The sequence below is a fragment of the Theropithecus gelada genome, chromosome 5 (assembly GCF_003255815.1).
Source record: "Theropithecus gelada isolate Dixy chromosome 5, Tgel_1.0, whole genome shotgun sequence".
NCBI lineage: Eukaryota > Metazoa > Chordata > Mammalia > Primates > Cercopithecidae > Theropithecus > Theropithecus gelada.
In genome coordinates, this window is record NC_037672.1 from 160,594,414 (window position 1) to 160,616,578 (window position 22,165).

The 22,165-nt window shown below is 35.9% G+C and overlaps 1 protein-coding gene across 2 annotated transcripts in view; it reads right to left on the reverse strand.

Moving 5' to 3' along the window:
- The window catches only part of MARCH1 (membrane associated ring-CH-type finger 1), an 826,141-nt gene that overhangs the window by 48,140 nt on the left and 755,836 nt on the right, over positions 1 to 22,165 (reverse strand). For both annotated transcript variants that reach the window (XM_025386160.1, XM_025386159.1), the window contains one exon: positions 16,466 to 16,646. In XM_025386160.1, coding sequence (XP_025241945.1) covers positions 16,466 to 16,646 — 181 coding nt within the window. The remainder of the gene's footprint in view (positions 1 to 16,465; positions 16,647 to 22,165) is intronic.

Sequence of the window (22,165 nt, forward strand, 5' to 3'; positions counted from 1 at the left end):
TTTTTTTTTTTTTTTTTTTTTTTTTTTTTTTGAGAAGGAGTCTGGCTCTGTGGCCCAGACTGGAGTACAGTGGCCGGATCTCAGCTCACTGCAAGCTCCGCCTTCCGGGTTTACGCCATTCTCCTGCCTCAGCCTCCCGAGTAGCTGGGAACACAGACGCCCGCCACCTCGCCCGGCTAGTTTTTTGTATTTTTTAGTAGAGACGGGGTTTCACCGTGTTAGCCAGGATGGTCTCGATCTCCTGACCTCGTGATCCACCCGTCTCGGCCTCCCAAAGTGCTGGGATTACAGGCTTGAGCCACCGCGCCCGGCAAGAGAAGTCTTTAAGGTAAATATTTTAATGCATATATACAATGATTTATTAGTTTATCAGGTACACTTATACAAATGACTGCCTGGAACAATTAGTACAGCCCTTTAGAAAGTAAGCATAAGATAAATATTGTTCAAATATGTCAGACAAGGCTACCTGTTTTTATTAACTTTTAAAAATGAACTTCTGAAGAGGTTTTGGTTTAACTATTTTTCTATCTTAATCGTGCTCACTTTATTAATTTGCTCAGCAAATTCTTTATAGATAATCTAGATTGTAAACTTAAGCCAGCATAACCCTTATCTGGATGGCCATACATTCTGAATGACTGATATGCAAATTAATCAATGCATTGAACACCCACAATCATCTAGTGCTTGAGAAATAGCTCTTTTAAAATGTGCATGCTACCTTCTTGTTGGCCTTAAAGTGGATTCAATGCTAAATATTGATTTTGTAAGAATAAAAGAATGAATCCGCTACAGTGTTGATGATGGAGGGATGGGAGAGACAATAATACCATTATTTTCTAGGACTCTACAAAGTACTTTTACTGACATCATTTTATTTGACAGAATCCCCCAAAGTTGAAAAACTAGGTATTATTGCCAACCCTCTACCTCCTTTCCCTGTCTTGAAATAAAACTGTCTTAAGTCACAGGACTCACCGAAAGCCAGCAAACAACTACATGGTGGGGAAGGTGAATCCAGTTCTTCCACACGCTAAATCTAGATTCTTTCCACTGTATTTTACTGTATTCCAATAGGAAAATATTTGCAGAGTTATACGAACATTTCTACCTCACAGAGATTATACATTCTTGGCCTGGGGACTGAATCTAGCCTTCAGACCTCTTTTCTTTTGCCTGAAGAGTTTTTGAATTTGAATTACTTACTATTATTTTAAAAATGGTAAGAGATTAAATCTGGGATTTTCACTTCGTTTGCAAAAGAGTTTTGGTAACAGTCAACTAGAATTTAGTAGGGACATGCCCCGTGAGAGTAGGCACATCTATTTCAGAATGCTACAGACCTCACCACTCCTTACCGTATCCCTCAGTTCTGTTATCTGCTATTTTTCATCATAAAACCAGATCTCTTCATTCATTTTTATTACCTGTCTGGTTCCTGATATAAAGTAAATTGCCTGTGGACTAAGCAGATCTCTACAGACACTGTTAGTAATTTTCCTCATCCAACTTGGGCAGGGTAATCTTTATGCATCTTTCTAGCCCTGGTTCCCTACAGTCAACAACCTTTTTATCTTAATTTTCTTCATTAAATTGTTCCCCTAATGGAACAGAGAGGCAGCTTTGAAATTGAAGATTTCTTCAGCTAAAAATTCCCACAAATTTCCCTTGTGTCATACTTTAATAGTTGGAATTAGCCCTGTCTGGAATTACTAGAATCATTCCCCATACCATTTTCAAGTCTGTTTCAAATTATTTTGACTAACTCATTTTCCAACTCCCTCCCTCCATCTCTGTCCTGCCAGAATGTAAATTATCTGAGGTCAGAAGATTCTTATCTTGCCCATCACTAAAATCTTAGGGCCAGGTACAATGACTGGCCACATGGCAGGTGCTCAGTAAATATTTGTTTACTGAATGAAGAAGGTAAAAATGATGAATCACAAGTGGATGATACTGGAGCCCTCTCAGTGTGGTCTTTCAGACCTAGTTGCCTGTTGTGTGGTCTTCTATATGAACAGAGTCCTCTCTGCTCAGCAATCTTTTAGGAAATAATTCATTTCCTAGATGCAGAAAAGGATCTAGCTCCGAAATTTCTTAACTTTTCTTTTATTGATAAAAATACTCCTTCAAAATATCAGTTTTTGTATTGAACTAACATTTACAGAAAATGTAGCCTTTAAGAAAACAGAGTTATCTTTCTTAGGTTAACTAAACTGATTTGCTTAGATTTTAAATCTATACTGGGTTTTGTCTGTTTGTTTGTTTTTTCACTGTGCCAAGTTGAAAATTGCTTTCAGCCCATCCAGTCTCTTTTCTTGGGGTCAAAAATCTTTCATGTATGTCTCAGGGCTGCAGAAGAGCTTTGCTGTCACTTGGTTTTGCTTTATTGTGACCTTTACTCACTAGCCAACAACTTAAAAGGAAAAAAGAAAGTGTAGCGAAGGTACTTACATCTGGCTTGTAGTCACTTTTCAGGATGCCTCCTAAATGCTAATGGCCTCAAACATTTTCCTTCTCTCTCTTCTCTTCTTTCTTCTTCCTTGTTTTAACTCGACTATTTTAATTCTACCTTTTAAATTTAAAAAAATAGAGAGATAGTCTTTCTTGCTTTTCTCACCATGGTTTGCTTTAAAGGGTAATGAGAGATTAAGACACAGGCTGTTTCTTTGTCACTCAGATCTTGGACTCCCCTCTTACACAGCATCCTATCCTGCACCACTAAGCTACTGTAGACATGAAGCATTTTCTCTATATCTTTTACAAATTCTTCTGAACATTTAAAATGCATTTGAATGTGAGGTCTCTTTCTTCCTTTTTTTTTTAAAAAAAATAAATTGATTCTTCACTTTGCTTTTCACAAAATCACAGGATTTTAAGTTGGAAGAAACTTTAAAGATACCCTACCAGTCTCCTTGTTTTACAGATGAAGAAACTGAGACAAGACTCAAAGCAGTTAAGTGCAGAACCAGAATTAAAACCCAACCTTCTGACTCCTAGTCAGAAGTACTCTTTCCTTTAGTGTTGAAATTATTTCTTCTTTTTATTAAGCTATGCTCCTTATATTTTAGTTAAAAGATGATTTAAAACTATTTATCATTCCCTAAGTGTAGGGCTGTTTGCGCCATGGGAAGGGAGTACAAAGTCCTTGGGAGAAAATTCCCTATAGTAGAAGCACTGTTGTGTTCTAGGTAAACCTATTTTTACTTTGTTTCATATTTCCATGTGGAGGGATCTCTGTCAGAATGACAAAGTTAGCCCATCACTCACTTCTTCACCATCAAGAATGAGGAAAAAATACTGGGTATGCATTCCTCAGCATCTGTCTACCTCCTGCCCTGCTTTTCCCACATATTTTATAATCTCTCATGCTATATATTTCACAGTTCTCCTCTGTGGCTGTCTAGTTTGAAATACTCATGTGAAAGATAACAACATTGGAATAATTAGGCTATGAGTAGTATGTTCATGTGGGAAACAACAGAAGTGAAGCCACTGATGGTGCCATTCAGAGAAAAATACGGACCAGAAGGAGGCTTACTTGGGAGAGATTAATTATCTTTTAGCATGAAATCTTTCAGCCATCTGCCTTATTTTAATGTTGATAATCTCACATTTGCATGTTGATGCATGTACAAAGAAGCTAGGCACCATCCGTCCAGACAGATACTATCAAAGTATTTCTTATTTCTCACATACTTATCAATCCAATAGGAATTTGGTTCAATCTAAAATATTATCTTCAGAAAAGCCATGTTGATTTCCACCATCTTACATTTCAAAAAATTAAACTAAGAAGTTAGAGAAAATGTCTTTTGGTATTTGATGTTAAGACTTGAGAAATTAGAAATGTTACTTATTTTGGTACACTGATTTTGTATCCTGAAACTTTACTGAAGTTGTTTATCAGTTCCAGGAGGCCTTTTGAAAGTCATTAGAGTTTTCTAGGTCTAGAATCATTTTGACAGCAAAGAGAGATAGTTTGATTTCTTCCTCTCCTATTTGGATGCCTTTTATTTCTTTATCTTGCCTGGTTGCTGTGGCTAGCACTTCCAGTACTATGTTGCATAGGAGTGGTGAGACTAAGCAGCCTTTTCTTGTTCCAGTTCTCAAATGAACTGCGTCTAGCTTTTGTCCATTCAGTATGATGTTGGCTGTGGGTTTGCAGGGCTCTTTAGATGTAGATGGCTCTTATTATTTTGAGATATGTCCCTTTTAAGGCTAGTTTGTTGAGGGTTTTTGTCATGAAGGGATGTTGGACTTCACTGAAAGCTTTTTATGCATCTATTGAGATGATGGTTTTGGTTTTGGTTTTTAACTTTGTCTATGTGGTGAATCAAATTTACTGATTTGCATATGTTGAACCAACCTTGCATCCTAGAAATAAAGTCTCCTTGATAATAGTGAATTAGGTTTTTGATATGCTGCTGCATTTCGTTTGCTAATGTTTTTGAGGATTTTTGCATCTATGTTCATCAAGGATGCTGGGCTATCGTTTTCTTTTTTGTTGTGTCTTAGCCAGGGTTTTTATCAGAGTGATAATATTATCATAGAATGAGTTAGAGAGGAGTTCCTCCTCGATTTTTGGGAATATTTTCAGTTGAATTGGGATCAGCTCTTCTTTGTATAGCTGGTATTATTTGGCTGTAAATCCATCTGGTTTGGGGCTTTTAAATTTATTTTTATTTTTTTATTACTGATTCAATTTCATAACTTGATATTGATCTGTTCAGGGTTTCCATTTCTTTCTGATTCAGTCTTTGGAGATTGCAGGTTTCCAGAAATTTATCTTTTACCTCTAGATTTTATAGTTTGTGTGCACAGAGGTGTTCATAATAGTCTTTGGACATCTTTTGTATTTCTGTGGGATTGGTTGTAATGTCACCTTTGTTGTTTCTGATTGTGCTTATTTGGATCTCTGTTTTCCTTTGTTAATCTAGTTAGCGACCTGTTGATCTTGTTTATCTTTTGAAAGAACAAACTTTTAGTTGCACTGATTTTTTTGTATGCTCTTTTGGTTCTTAATTTCATTTAGCTCTGCTCTGATTTTAGTTCTTTTTTTTCTTCTTCTAGCTTTAAGGTTAGTTTGTTGTTGTTTTTCTATTTTCTCTATGTGTGATGTTAGATTGTTAATTTGAGATTTTCCTAATTTTTTGAAGTAGGTGTTTAGCACTATAAACTTTCCTTTTAACACTGCCTTCACTGCATCCCAGAGATTAAGATATGTTGTGTCTCTGTTTTCATTTATTTCAAAGAACTTTTGATTTCTACCTTAATGTAATTGTTTACACAAAAGTCATTTAGGATTAGGTTGTTTAATTTCCATGTAATTGTTTGGTTTTGAGACATCTTCTTGATATAGATTTCTATTTTTATTTTACCATGGTTCAAGAGTAGGCTTGGTATGATTTAGATTTTTTTTTTTTTTTAAGTTTATTGAGACTTCTGCTTTATGGGTCAGCATGTAGTTGATCTTGGAGTATGTTCTGTGTGTACATGACAAGAAGTGTGTATTCTGTAGTTGATGGACAGAGTGCTCTGTAGATGTCTATTTGGTCCAATTGGTCAAGTGTCAAATGTAAGTCCAGAATTTGTTAATCTTCTGCCTCAATTAACTGTCAGTGGGGTGTTGAAGTTCCCTACTATTACTGTGTGGCTAAGTTTTTGTCTTGGATCTATAAGTACTTGTCTTATGAATCTGGGTACTTCAATGTTGGGAGTGTTTATATTTAGGATAGTTAAATCTTGTTGTTGAATTGAACTCTTTATTATTATGTAATATCTGTCTTTGTCTATTTGTACTGTTTTTTAAAAACTATTGGTTTAAAATCTGCTTTATCTGATATAAAAATAGTGACCCATAATCTTTTCTGTTTTCCATTTGCATGGTAGATAATTTTCCAGCCATTTATTTTGAGCCTATGTGTGTTGTTACATGTAAGATGGGTCTGTTGAAGAAAGCAGACAAATGAGTGTGTTTTCTTTTTTCTTGTTTTAAATACAACTTGCCTTCTAAATTGGGCATTTAGACCATTTACATTCAGGGTTAATGTTGATTTGTGAGGTTTTGATCCTATCATGAGATGGTTAGCTGGTTGCTTTGTAGTTTCTATTGTGTGGTTGCTTTATAGGGTCTGTTTTATAGGGCTGCTTTGTAGGACTATGGACTTAGGTGTGGCTTTGTGGTATCAGGTATTGTTCTTCTGTTTCCATGTTTAAAAGAAACTACCATCAGAGTGAACAGGCAACCTACAGAATGGGAGAAAATTTTTGCAATCTACTCATCTGACAAAGGGCTAATATCCAGAACCTACAAAGAACTCAAACAAATTTACAAGAAAACAAACAAACAACCCCATCAAAAAGTGGGCAAAGGATATGAACAGACATTTCTCAAAAGAAGACATGCATGCAGCCAATAGACACATGAAAAAATGCTCGTCATCACTGGCCATCAGAGAAATGCAAATCAAAACCACAATGAGATACCATCTCACACCAGTTAGAATGGCAATCATTAAAAAGTCAGGAAACAACAGGTGCTAGAGAGGATGTGGAGAAACAGGAACACTTTTATACTGTTGGTGGGATTGTAAACTAGTTCAACCATTGTGGAAAACAGTATGGCGATTCCTCAAGGATCTAGAACTGGAAATACCATATGACCCAGCCATCCCATTACTGGATATATACCCAAAGGATTATAAATCATGCTGCTATAAAGACATATGCACACATATGTTTATTGCGGCACTATTCACAATAGCGAAGACTTGGAATCAACCCAAATGTCCATCAGTTACAGACTGGATTAAGAAAATATGTCATATATACACCATGGAATACTATGCAGCCATAAAAAGGGATGAGTTTGTGTCCTTTGTAGGGACATGGATGCAGCTGGAAACCATCATTCTCAGCAAACTATTGCAAGAACAGAAAACCAAACACCGCATGTTCCCACTCATAGGTGGAAATCGAACAATGAGAACACTTGGACTTGGGAAGGGGAACATCACACACCGGGGCCTATTATGGGGAGGGGGGAGGGGGAAAGGATGGCATTGGGAGTTATATCTGATGTAAATGACGAGTTGATGGGTGCTGACGAGTTGATGGGTGCAGCACACCAACATGGCACAAGTATATATATGTAACAAACCTGCACGTTGTGTGTTTAAATAAATTAAAAAAAAAATAGAACTCCCTTAAGGATCACTTATAAGACTGGTCTAGTGGTAACAAATTCTCTTAGTGCTTGCTTGTTTGGAAAATATTTTATTTGTCCTTTGCTTGTGAAGTTTAGTATGGTGGGATATAAACTTCTTGACTGAAATTTCTTTTCTTTAAGAATGCTGAAAATAGGCCTCTGATACCCCCTTGCTTGTAGGATTCCTTCTGAGAAGTCCATTGTTAGCCTTATGGAGTTATCTTTTGTATGTAATATGACCTTTTTCTCTGTTTGCCTTTAAGATTTTTAATTTCATGCTGACTTTGGACAGTCTGGTGACTACATGCCTTGGTGATATTCATTTTATATAGTGTCTTGCAGATGTTCTCTGGATTTCTTGTATCTGGATGTCTACCCCTCTAGCAAGATTAGGGAAATTTTCTTGAATTATTCCCTAAATTATGTTGTCTAGGTTGTTTACGTCCCTCCTTCTCTCTCAGGAATGCCACCAATTTGTAGGTTTGGTTGCTTTATATAATTTTATATTTCATGAACACTTTGTTCATTTTTACAAATTTTTTTCTCTATTTTCATCTAACTGGGTGAGTTCAAAAGACCAGTATTCAAGCTCTGAAATTCTTTCTTCTGCTTGGTTATTAATACAGCTTTCAATTGCATTTTGAACTTCCTCAAATTAAGAAAAACATCTCCACAGCTGAGAGAGAAATATATTTAACTTAATAAAAATTTAAATGTAAAATTAATTTAAAACTCAATCATAAGATGATGCTTTGGGGAAATCTTTAGTTGTAATTGTGTGTGTGTGTGTGTGTGTGTGTGTCTGTGTCTGTGTATGCTTCTGACTTCTGCACACTCTAACTTGATGCTTTTTGTGCTTTCCATATAGATCATTGGAATATTGACTTCATCATTTTAAACATAGTTTATGTTTCAAAAACCAGAATAAAAGAAGTTCCATTTTGTGTATTGTTAGTTCTTGTGTATTCTTAGTTCTCGTTAAAATAAAAAACGAATTTTTCTCAGAAGTGGATCTGTATCCTTTATTCTTAGCAAACTATCACAAGAACAGAAAACCAAACACCGCATGTTCTCACTCATAGGTGGGAACTGAACAATGAGATCACTTGGACTCAGGAAGGGGAACATCACACACGGGGGCCTATCATGGGGAGGGGGGAGGGGGGAGGGATTGCATTGGGAGTTATACCTGATGTAAATGACGAGTTGAGGGGTGCAGCACACCAACAAGGCACAAGTATACATATGTAACAAACCTGCACATTATGCACATGTACCCTACAACTTACAGTATAATAATAATAAATAAATTTAAAAAATAAATAAATAAATAAATAAAGAATTTACTTTCATATCTGTAATAGTAACACAGAGTGACATTCTTACTAAGCAAGTGAGGTTGTGTTTTCCCAGCAATAGTTTTCAAAGAAAGAAACAATTAACAGAATTAAAGTAGTGTATCAATCTACTAATAAGGAAGTACTAAAAATAAGTTCCATTTAATCTATCCAGTCAACAATTATTATTCAGCAGTTGTTTATTTAAGGCTACTTTGTGACAGCCTGTATCAAATCCTGCTCTGTATTCCCAATTCTCTCCCCAGTAGTGTCCTGGATATTTAACTGCTAAATAACACTTTTTGATTAGTCCTGGTTTTGTGAAGCACAGAGAAGAAAAGAGAGAGACATTAAATTTTCTATGTGTTTATAACATTTTTGGCTTTATTTTTGCTTTGCATATCTTTAGCTATGAATTGTCTTACAAAGACCAAGCATATGATTGTGTACAACTCTCTCTTTGAATTGCCTGTACCATTTCCTCCGCAGTTACAGAAAATTCTTTCATCTTGTTCCATCCTTCTGCAGTAGACTATATGCTCCCTGAGGGTAGGGTTTTATTCTATCTTGTTCACTACTGAACATGACTGGCATATAGTAGATAATACAGTAAGTTGAGAGAATTAATAAACTGGGCATGATTGGAGGTCTCTCAGAACAATCATTCAGAACATAGTTTGCTGGCAATGTGAACTGAACTCTGACTAGAGGGAGAACTATGTTTATGGATGGATGGTTCCCAAAAGAATAAGCTCTTTTGCTGCCCAGAGAAGAATATTTCTATCTGAACAAGCTACTCTATAATACCAATCTCAGGTGAATTTCTTTGAAATTTCAAAAGACGAATTGACCTACTAGTATTTTATTTAAAGGCAAAAGATACAATCCATGTGATAAATCCCAAGTTCTATTACAGTAAATCATGAGACACCTGTATTTTTCATCTCCTAATTATTTGATACATGTTGGCATTGTAATCTATTCACACTGGAATATTATCTTAGTTGAAATACCAATTGTACTTCTAAGAGCAAGAATTGTCCTTCTAAGAGTTAAGGAAATAAAACAAATAAAAACAACAAAACAAAGACAAAAAATTAGTAATATGATTAATGCTCCAATCAAGTTGAAATACTTTTCTTTTAATAATTTTTTTGTTATTTTGTAGTCTACTTATTTTGTCTTTTTCATAGCAAACAGCTTAAGCAGCCTACTGGACTCTTCTTTTTTAACGAATGAAGCAGTGAGAAAGTAAAGGGAGGGGCGTTTGACTGTAGACAATACCACCACTGGACAGTGAGAAATTTGTTGTGGAAAACTTATCTGGCTGATTTGAAGAATATAGGTTTGAAAACAAAATCATTTCCCTAGAAATGTTCCCTAGAGTATTCTCAGTCATTTAGACTTCCCTTAGGCATCATATAATAATAGAATAGAAATGAATATGCATTGTGAATTGTATGAATTTTTTTTTGCAAGCATTGCAGGAAAGCTTTTTTTAAGCTATATTACGGCAGAAATTTTCATTGCTTTCAGGCTTATATATTTGTGAATAAATGGAATAGCAAATCTGCTCCACAGAATTGGGTTCCTATGATAGGGAAATAGCCTGAAGACATCAAAACTTCATTGCTCAGGGCTTTCTTATCATGTAATCCCAAGTACTTTAAGTAAAATTGAGAATTAATTAAAAAGAATGCCAAAGATAACTCAAAGAACCATAGAATGATTTCAGAATGTCCATGCACACTGAAACTCTTGCCAATGATCAAAAGAACAGAAGTTCATCCAGAATTGTCTTTTGTAGACCCTTATTTATTTATGTATTTGAGACTTAGTCTTGCTCTGTCGCCCAGGCTGGAGTGCAACGGCATGATCTTGGCTCACTGCAACCTCTGCCTCCCAGGTTCAACCGATTCTCCTGCCTCAGCCTCCCAAGTAGCTGGGATTACAGGCACTCGCCACCACACCCGGGCAATTTTTTTGTATTTTTAGTAGAGATGGGGTTTCACCATGTTGGCCAGGCTGGTCTCGAACTTCTGACCTCGTGATCCACCTGCCTCGGCCTCCCAAAGTGCTGGGATTACAGGTGTGAGCCACCGCACCTGGCCCTGTAGACCCATTTTTGTAAGCCCTAACTCTTGGTGTCAACGTTGTTTAAAGCAGAAAAGGAGTAGCTACATTAAATGTTGAATAAGGACTATTGGAGAAACAGAAATGACAGCTGATGCTCCGAGAACAGAGAAGAAAGAGAAACAACAAACCCAGATAGAAAGGCTTTTAAAACATAGCAGGATGTAGAAAATAGAATGAAGTTAAACAGCCTTATATGTATTTTTTTTTTTTTTTTGAGATGGAGTCTCGCTCTGTCGCCCAGGCTGGAGTGCAGTGGCCAGATCTCAGCTCACTGCAAGCTCCGCCTCCTGAGTTCACGCCATTCTCCTGCCTCAGCCTCCCGAGTAGCTGGGACTACAGGCGCCCACCACCTCGCCTGGCTAGTTTTTTGTATTTTTTAGTAGAGACGGGGTTTCACCGGGTTAGCCAGGATGGTCTCGATCTCCTGACCTCGTGATCCGTCCGTCTCGGCCTCCCAGAGTGCTGGGATTACAGGCTTGAGCCACCGTGCCCGGCCCCTTATATGTATTTCAAGATATAGAAGTCGTTAATGTTTTCAACCTGAAAAATAATTGGTGTGAATACAATGATATACTTGAGATATGAGGAAAATACATTGGGTAAAATATTCTTGTTTAAGAAAGACGACTTCAGAAAAAAAATTTTTTAGAATGATTTGTTTTAAAAGACTTCTACCAGGAATGATTTAAGTAAGAATTAAAGTTTTGATGTTTAAAGAGAGAATGTCTCAGCTATTTGGTGGTAGAGTAGCACAGTGCAATGAGAACATGCTTTAGAATCAGGGAGCTTTGAGTTGTGTGATATTGAGCGAGTTTGATATGATATTTTATTTTTCTCCTCCGTAAAAGGGTCTTGATATGCCTACATAAAATAGGATTGTAATGAAAAGTGAATTAGTTAAATGATATATGCTAAATATTTGGCCCATAGAAGGAATTCAGTATGTGGTGGTCATATCAGTCAAATAGCAAATTCCCCTTAATGGTAAGAAAATTATGCATTTTGAATTTATTTTTGTCATTAGGCAACATCATTCAAAGGGTGCAGGAAGATTCTAGCTAGGAATCTGGTCTTATCCCTTTTTCTGTTCAATTTTAAGGTTATTAATGATAAGACATCATTAATAATAATCATCAAATAATCAATAACAAATTTGGGGCAGTTAACCTGCTATGGTAACTTGCACCAGCGCTTGGCTCTTTTGAAAGACGAATGCTACATCAAATTAAGGCAAGGAAGGAATTAACAGTGTTTGTTAAAGATAGTTCTTCATTTTTAAAAATAGGCATGTCAACTACAGCACTGTAAATAATTATAGTGGAAAAGTAGAAATACCAAGATGACTACTTTTTTTATTTGACATAGTTAATTCACACAGAACTTATATTCTATGAACTTTCCAATTTTCAACTATTTTTGATCTACAAAAATGGTTAGTGTATATGGCTCAACATAAGCATTACTAAAGCAAAGATAATTTATTCATTATCTTATTTTATTTCTACAAATGAGACAAGAGATAAAAAGATGCATGGAGTTACATATCCTGTATTGTACATTTGCCAAATAGTTTCTATATAGAAAATAGAAAAAATATATTTGGGGAGATAGAAAGCTATCAGTAGTATTTGCTATCCTCATAAACTTGGTTTCATATTTAACATTTGGTTTCGCCCAGTCAGGAGTAACTCAAATATGAACTCCATGCAATTCTTCAGCTTCAGAATAGGAAATTAGTTTATGCTTCCTAGTTGATCTTGAGTGCATTTTCCAGTTGCACTGAGTGGTCACTATGCTTTCTTTGTGTGTGACATTTTGACTTTTCTGAGCCCTCAGAATTATTTCTGACCCTGGATAACTTAGCAGATTAATGAGACTTTTATTGAGTGTTAGAAAAGTAGCTGGGCTACTGACTTAAAGATGATGAAGATTGCTTTTCCTTGAATAAGCACTTGATTTTATTTTCACTTTAAAGATTGTCTTCTGGAAACATTAAAATACCTTGATGAATTTACTAACTAGATTTTGGTGGAGTAAGAGTTGCAATTAATGAGTTAACATTTTGCTGATATCTTTAGAAACTAACCATTAAGCCCCAAGGTTTGCCTATGAAGATTTGCACCTTTCTATGCAGAATTGCACCTTTCTACTTTAAGAAGTCATTTCATCTAAACAGAATCTCCTGCCTGCATTGGCTAATGGCAGAAATTCAACATCATTAGCTAAATTAATTGTTTCATGTGGGTTGTTCTTTAGAATGTTATAAACTGTAATAGAATTACCAAGTTGAAGGCAATTAATTGGATGTACTTCAAATATATTGTAACCAAATGCTATACCTAGCATTCTCTGTAACTGTTTAGAAACTACCAAAAGAAAACTGTTGATGAATCTTAGTGCCATCAAAATAGCCCAACTAGAACAGTTTTAAAACGCCTCATATCTGTATGGTTTGTATCACCTCAGAATGTGATGACTCAGGTTGATGACTGAGAAGGTCATTACTATGATTACTGCCTCTTAAGTATTGGCCAGTGCCTCATATTTTTAAAGGAGAAAGTGAGACGTTGGAATACTTTCTCTAGGTTTTTAAAGCCTATGCATCATGGAGGGAGGAATAGAAGGCATGTTCCTCATGTCTAGGACTCATGTATTAGAAAAGAAGTTGAAGATTCAGATCCCTACACAAGTGCCACAGAGGTACACAGATGAGTGGAGATGGCACATGGTCTCAGGATCAGAAAGAGCGGGAAGGCTGAGAACTGTGAAGAATTTGAAAGCAAGTCCCTTTTTAAAGGGGCTAGACACCACTTGACTCCACTGGTTGTTGTCATATGGGAATGTGATTCCAGTAAAGCCAGATACTGTGATTTTTCAAATAAATTCACATATATGGAATTGCACATGAAATAATTACGTGCTTAAACATTGGTAACTAACCCATGGCTCAAATAAAATACATCTGTGGGTGCTGGGGAAGCAACCTTTGGATCAGATTCTAACACCCCTATACATATACAAGTGCTATTAAAAACAATGTTGAAATGCTGTCCTTCATCAATGCTTAATATATTGATATATTAATAATCAATAAAAGAAAATTATTCAATTTAATTATTCAAATTAATCAAAGAGGATTTTTTTAGAAGAAACTAAGATAGCCGGGCGAGGTGGCTCAAGCCTGTAATCCCAGCACTCTGGGAGGCCGAGGCGGGCGGATCACGAGGTCAGGAGATCGAGACCATCCTGGCTAACACGGTGAAACCTCGTCTCTACTAAAAAAAATACAAAAAACTAGCCGGGCGAGGTGGCGGGCGCCTGTAGTCCCAGCTATTCGGGAGGCTGAGGCAGGAGAATGGCGTAAACCCGGGAGGCCGAGCTTGCAGTGAGCTGAGATCCAGCCACTGCACTCCAGCCCGGGCAACAGAGCGAGACTCCGTCTCAAAAAAAAAAAAAAAAAAAAAAGAAACTAAGACACAAACACGCATATCAGACTAGGCCTACACAGGGTCAGGATCATCAAAATGTCACTAGGCAATAGGAATTTTTCACCTCCATTATAATCTTATGGGATCNAAAAAAAAAAAAAAAAAAAAAAAAGAAACTAAGATATTAATCAACAGATAGTAGGTACATAGGTGCCCACTAGATTGCTGTGACACATTCATTATCATGAATTTTTTTTTTTTTTTTTTTGAGACAAGGTGTGGCTCCATCACCCAGGCTTGAGTGCAAGTGCTGCAATCATAGCTCATAGCTCACCACAACCTTGAAACCCTAGGCTCAAGGGATCCTCTTTCCTCACCCTCCTGAGTAGCTGGAACTATAGGTGTGTGCTACCATGCCAGGTTAATTTTTTTTAATTTTTTTTTTTTTTTTTGGTAGAGACAGGATTTCACTTTTTTTTGCCCAGGTTGGTCTCAAACTCCTGGGCTCAAGGGATACTCCTGCCTCAGCCTCCCAAAGTGCTGGGATTCCAGGTGTGAGCCACTGTGCCTGGTCCATTATCATGAATATTTAAAAAGATAGAAATATTTGCTGCCTTTCTCTGGTTTATTAGTGTGTTTGTTGAGGGAAAAAAAAAGATTTCCTGAGAGAGTCATAAATTATTAGGAATGGAATATTAATAAAGGATGAAAGTTATATTGAAAGGTATACTAGATACTACAAAAGCTGGCAATGTAATAAAAAGACTTTTCAAGTTTCTTCTCAGCATCATGTTTTTTAATTAAACAAAAAATGAGTAGTGGTGATAGATACAGTAAAGAAGAGAAAATTAGAATATGTTATTATCCTAGATTGTGGCCCTCAAATTAAAAGAGTGTATTTGACAAAGTTGAAATGAAAATTTCATGTAAATTTAAGATGGGAAAAAATGAAGAAATATATAGATTCTATGAAATAATTTGTAGTTCCCTGAGGACTAAGAAAAGACATTTAGAAAATCATGGAGTACAATGTGTCATTTAACTACCGCAGACAGTGTTCAGCATCTGTCCAGCGGACGAAGCAAAGGGCAAGGAATCAAGGTCCATTTCTATTTCTGGCATTGACACCTCTGGGCCCTAGAAAAACAGTGTTACCCTGCAGCACTCAGGCCACTCCATTGTTAAGAAGAGACCATGCATATCCTAAATGAATTATATGCGTTATTTTCGATGGCTATAAACCATTTGTAGATTTTAAAAACTGAGGCTACCACAAAAGCAAGGAATGTGATTCTCTCTATATACAATTTACAGAATTAATGAAGAATTGCAATGGTTAGCCAGCAATCAGGTATGTACTAGAATATTCTTGTTTGCATTTCAACTCTGCTCATTCTGGAACCCATTGTGTTTCTTTCCAGGCAATGTCCTATAACTTTCGCTTTGCATTCAATTTAAATAAAGCAGCTCTAGGATGGTTCATCATTTAAACTGTGGTCTTAATATTCTCCCTTGGAAACTGAGGCAGCCGTATATGTGAGGCTACAGTTAGGCAAGAAGATAAATAAGTTACATGCTAAAATCCAGAAGTCCAGCTATCACACATGAATTATATAAAGTTCATCGTCCTTGTTTGTATTGTTTACAAGTTGTTCTTCAGCGGCTTTGAGTGAGACACTAACTTTGTATCTGACTTACAGTCTTACCTTTTTTCTTTAGAAAAATACAACACGAATGAGGAATTTGAAGACAAACATTATAGATACAAAATACACTTACCTCTCTCTTACAGCGTGATGCACAATATGGAAAATAGTATCTTTTATTTCTACCTACTCTAATTACACATGAGGCATTAAACCAATTCCCAAATAAAAGCAAACATAAATAGTATACACTTTATAGAAGAAATCATTCTCTTCTATTACCTAATAAATAACTTGTAAGAAATTTGATGAGTCGATGTTGCTTAAGGCAATGTATCACGTAACCTTCTTGGGAATTGGCTTCCGTAAGCACAATACTATCATAGTTCTCATCAATTCAATTACATCGAATTACAAGTACATTTTGCATGCATATACATATATACATCTATTATGTACGCACGCTTTTAAAAAAGCATTGAAGGTAATATATCAATCAGAAGCTCTAGAATATAAAACATAGAAGAAAGGAAGGATTATCTGCAAACCCTTGGATGAATTTTGTGCAATGAGCTCAACACAAGACACGTACCCTTAATGCATATTAGCATATTAGAAGACTCTTACTGGCAAAGGAAATAGATTTCTAAAACAAGTCTGCTTTGCAAATGGTCCCTCCCAAACCAATTCCTATTGATACTGTACCTTCCGGAGGGGTTTGAGCTTGGTCTCCATTATGAAGTCATACTTGCAGAGCTCACAGCAACGTGTATCTGAGCTCTTTATCCACTGGTGGAGGCAGGACTGGTGGACAAAGCGCAGTGTCCCAGTGCAGCGACAGGGTGTGATGAGGGGGCTCTCTTCATCCCCTTCGCAGTGACAGATTCTGTGGAAAGACGCAGCAGCCAGCATGAGATTTCCCAGAGAACATTTCTCACCTGTGTTGTTTCTGCCCTTGCTTATACCAGGGCTGTTAGAAACAGCAACCTAAGATTCAGAACACTTGGACATTTCACTCCAACTTTAATGCTGGAACTAAATCTATGACCAATACAGATTAAGCATTCCTAACCTAAAAATCCTTAATCTGAAATTCTCCCAAATCCAAAACTTTTTGAGCACCAACACAATGCCGTAAGTAGAAAATTCCATTTAGTCAAAACATAGGTGCACAACCCAAAGTTTATTCACTACTCCGAAGGAAAAAGTAAAATTACCTTCAGGCTATGTGTACAAGGTATATATGAAACATAAATGAATTCTGTGTTTAGACTTGGGTTGCATCCCCAGGATATCTCATTATGTATGTGCAAATATTGCCAAATCAAAAAAAAAAAAAAAATCCCCAATCCAACACACTTCTAGTCCTACCCAAAATATCTTATTACATATATGCAAATATTCCAAAACCCCCCAAACTGAAATTGGAGACACTTCCAGCTCCAACCATTTTGGAAAAAGAATACTCAACCTGTATTAATTGACTTTTACTTTTATGGTCATTGCTGGACTCAAATCATGTAATAAGTTGTGCATTACACACCAGCACATCAACAATGCACTGTCATTTCATTCATACATGGAAGTCAATTTTAATAGCACCACTATTGTGCTATTTCCCCAATTTAATCTATTTAATAGGATACTATCTATGCGCTTTCATATATAAAAGTTACGAGTTTTAAGTATTCTAAGGAATATTATAGTTTGGTAAACTTTATTGTGTTACTTCAATAATATCAGACCATGTCATAAAATTTATTAAATATGGTATCTTATCAATGTGGAAAAGTTCTCAAAAAATTTTAAGGTATAATGAAGGAATGAAGTTAATACAAGATGTCTTAGCTTGAAAATATTACAGATATGTTCTTAGGAAGATGCACACCTATTTGGTTACAACAAATGGTCTAAACTGTCAATAATCATCATTGTCTAAAAAAATCACAAAAATCACTGATCACACAAAATTTGAGTACAGCAAATCTTATTGTTTAAAAATGCTAATAAATACATCTACCAATGAATTGAGTTGAATCAGTTTCTGAACTACTATGAATTCTAGTTTCACGGATTTGCAGTCTAAAATCATTTTATCTCATATTCAGATTTTAAAAAGTAATTTATTTTTCTCTTTGGATAAGACAAGTCTCCCATAACTTTAGCTGATGAATTCAAATCTCAGCCCTTTAATAATCTGAATGATGTAACCAGCAGTTAGACATTGTTAATAACTTTCATTAGAAATGTTGCTTTAAATTTGTTAAACATAGACACTCATATGTTTACTGTAGCACTATTCACCATAGCAAAGACATAGAATCAATCCAGATGCCCATCAGTGGTGGACTGCATAAAGAAAATGTGGCACATTTACACCATGGAATACTATGCAGCCATAAAAAAATGAAATCATGTCTCTTGCAGAAACATGGATACAGCTGGAGGCCCTTATCCTAAGTGAATTAACACAGAAGCAGAAAAACAAATACTGCATATGCTCATTTATAAGTAGGAGCTAAATATTGCATACGCAGGGACACAAAGATGGAAACAATAAACACTGGATATTGTTAAAGTGGGGGAGGGTGGTGGGAAGTAAAGTTTGAAAAACTACCTATGATGTACTATGTTCACTACTTAGGTGAAGGAAACATTAGAAGACCAAACTTCAGCAGCATGCAATACACCCATGTAACAAACCTGCACAGGTAGCCCCTAAATCTAAAACAAGATTTTACAAAATGCAACATGAATGTTCAATGTAACATTTAAACTTAAAAAAAAAATCTACATAATTACTTTTTTGACCTAAGTCACAATGGCAGGCTGGAAGAATGTATGAATCACTGCTACTGTTCTTTCCTTTACAGTGTATAAAGTGTGTATAGATATAGATATATCAGCTCTCTCCCCAGGGGAAATGAAATGGCTGCTCACTCAGATAGTGCAGAAAGATACAGGAACTGAAACCCAACACTCCCCGAGACCTCAAAGTAAAACAGTATGACAGAGTACACCAGGATTTTGAATGAATTTCTTAAGTAAAAATAAAGTGAGCAAAAAGGAACACTGCCATCTAAAGTTCTGGGGTGGAAGTGCTGGGATGAGAACACAGGGAAAGTCAATATTAATGTCCTCTTCCCCCTGAACTAACTTAGGAAGCAGCTGTGTTGGGTGTAGCACTACATATGAAAGGCCAATGTGTTAAGGGAAAATTAAAAATTATCTGAGTGCCTATTTTTAATATAAAAACCTGAAATAGCTTCTCTCCAAACCTAGGCCTCAGAAACTGGACTTGTTACACTTTGTATCATGCTTGTTGCCAGTTTAGTGTCATAGCATAGACGTTCAGTAGATGTAAATTGAATAGAATTGAATTCAGTCAACAAAATGACTTACTACAAAAGCAGTCAGTAAAAGTAAATAGAGGCGTCTCCAACACTTAAGTTGTAATATTTACTTTTGGAGCCACTAAAATCTAATGAATTATACACAATAAGAGTTTGATATTTCTTAACTGACTTACTACAAAAGCAGTCAGTAAAAGTAAATAGAGGCGTCTCCAACACTTAAGTTGTAACATTTACTTTTGGAGCCACTAAAATCTAATGAATTATACACAATAAGAGTTTGATATTTCTTAACTGACTTACTACAAAAGCAGTCAGTAAAAGTAAATAGAGGCGTCTCCAACACTTAAGTTGTAACATTTACTTTTGGAGCCACTAAAATCTAATGAATTATACACAATAAGAGTTTGATATTTCTTAACTCCTTAGACATCCATCTCCTGCCTCCACAGAAAGAAAATCTCTTCAACCAGGGGTCAGTAAACTATGACCCAATTCTGTCCACTGAATATTTTTAATCAATAAAGTCTTATGGGAACACAGCCTTACCCACTGGTTTATGTATTGTTTAGAGCTGTGTTTGCAGAGTAACAGCAGAGTTGAGTAGTTGCTGCAGAGACCATCTGGCTGTAGAAACTAAAACATTTACTATCTGGCAAATGATTCAATTCAATATTTACAATCTGACCCTTTCAGAAAATGTTCACAGATCTCTGCCTTAAAGTATACATGTGATTCTGAGTTAAAGACAATGTATTAATATTATTGACAATAATAAAAACAAATTTTACAAAATGAATCACTCTAACCTCTGCAATTAACAATAAAACTCAAGTAAAGGTACATAGAGAAACACACAATAAAAATGAAAACCCTGCTTGGCCTGGCATTAATTCCTGTTGCTTCCATGAACAAAATTTCTTATTTGAAAAAAAAAAACAAAACAAAACTGCAGTTAATGCTATCAGATAAGTTCATCACTAAAAGAAGATTGTGTCAAATGCTCTATAGGTACGAAAAATATTTTGCAGTTCTGATTTTTTCATTGACTTTGAAAAAGTAATTTATTCATAAACTGCTTTAAACAAAGACCCCGCTGATTACTGAGTTCAAACTGACCTGACCAGTTTACTTTCATCCAGCTTCTTATGTCTCATAAAGTTGTTTTTAAAAATTTCTGCTAAAACTACTACCTGAAGCACCACTAACAATATCATTTTGTCATAAAATTAAGGTTATTTCCCATAGGGGAAATAAAAAACTTGGTTCATTTTTCATTCCCATTTCACATGATTTATTTTTACATATTTTTAGCATTTTGAAATTTTTTCAAATTATCTGGCTCAAGTTGAACCCCAGGAGTCTTTTCAAACCATGTTGAGATTGTTCTAAATGAATTTAAAAGCTAAATATCAACTTCAAATATCTACTAGAAATAAAAATAATGTGATAGTGCCATTAAAGAGAGAATTAAATAATTCCTAAATTGATATACTTCACAAAAATCACAATCACTGAATTATAAGTGAAAACACAGTAATGAAAACATAAACACGCTTTTCCAACAGAATAATTGTGTAGAAAAGCTGATTTCAATAATGTAATAAAATTTCATTGCGAAATATTCATAATTTTGGTACATTTTTACCTGATGGGAAGTTGGGGCTTGGGAATTGAATGATTCTATAAAATTATTGGCGATCCACATTGGTATCTGTCACCTAGTGACAGTTAGAAGCTGAATTCACAGATTTTACTGGCATTTTAGTATTTTACCAGTCTGCTTGCAATCTAATTAGCATATGTTGAGACTTTCACCATTTATGACTGAATAAACTCTTACTTTTACATAATTTCTAGCTATCTGTGAATAGCAGACCACATAATGCTATGCAGCAAATTAAATTTTAGATTGGTGTGTGTGTGTGTGTGTGTGTGTGTGTGTGTGTGTGTATGCTTCACATCTCTTGCCTTAATGTTTCAGTTTTAAGAAAAGTAGGGTTTTTTTTTTTTTGGTGTTACATATCTTCAAATGGTCTTTAGTATTCCCTGTCCCCATCCTTTGCCAAGGTTTCCTGACACTGGTAGAATCATATTTTTTTCTTCATAAGTTTTTTTTAAAACTCATCACTTAAAAAAAAAATCTTTGTGAGGGCCATAGTATTATGCAACTCTGGAATTGTTAAATTCTTTCACTCAATAGTCATTTCATTCACACACATTTTCTTGGTTCTTGCTATATGCCAAGAAAATCAGACACCTCAGTGTCTTTCATACCTTCTTCCTTTTCTTCCCCACAACTATGTCTTAGTGGCTTTGAATTGTCAACAGAGACACAAAGTATCTTTAAGACTGTTTCCTTCCATTAGGAAATCATTCTTAAGATATGCAGTTATTTAGATCCTCTTAATATACTGCCACTCTTCAAGAACTCTATCACCAATCATATAAACCCAAACTGCTTCACCTTCTTTTCATATGAGCTTGTACAATTTGAGTTTACCTTACCTATGCAGGCATATTTTCCACGAGTCTCTGACATACAACCACAGTAGCATGGTACAGAGTTTAACAGCTAATAAGCTGTGGGTTTTGCCACAAATAAGTTACTGCTGTGCCAAGATCTTGATTCCTGTCAGCTTAAAGAGCAGTTTTGAGGTCTTGGTGTGTTGTCCGTTCACCCTGGTTGACTCACAAATGTTATCATGTTTTGCATGTTTTAAAAAATGTTACGGCTGGGCGCGGTGGCTCAAGCCTGTAATCCCAGCACTTTGGGAGGCCGAGACGGGCGGATCACGAGGTCAGGAGATCGAGACCATCCTGGCTGACACGGTGAAACCCCGTCTCTACTAAAAAAAAAAAAAAAATACAGAAAACTAGCCGGGCGAGGTGGTGGGCGCCTGTAGTCCCAGCTACTCGGGAAGCTGAGGCAGGAGAATGGCATGAACCCGGGAGGTGGAGCTTGCAGTGAGCTGAGATCTGGCCACTGCACTCCAGCCTGGGCGGCAGAGCAAGACTCCGTCTCAAAAAAAAAAAAAAAAAAAAAAAAAAA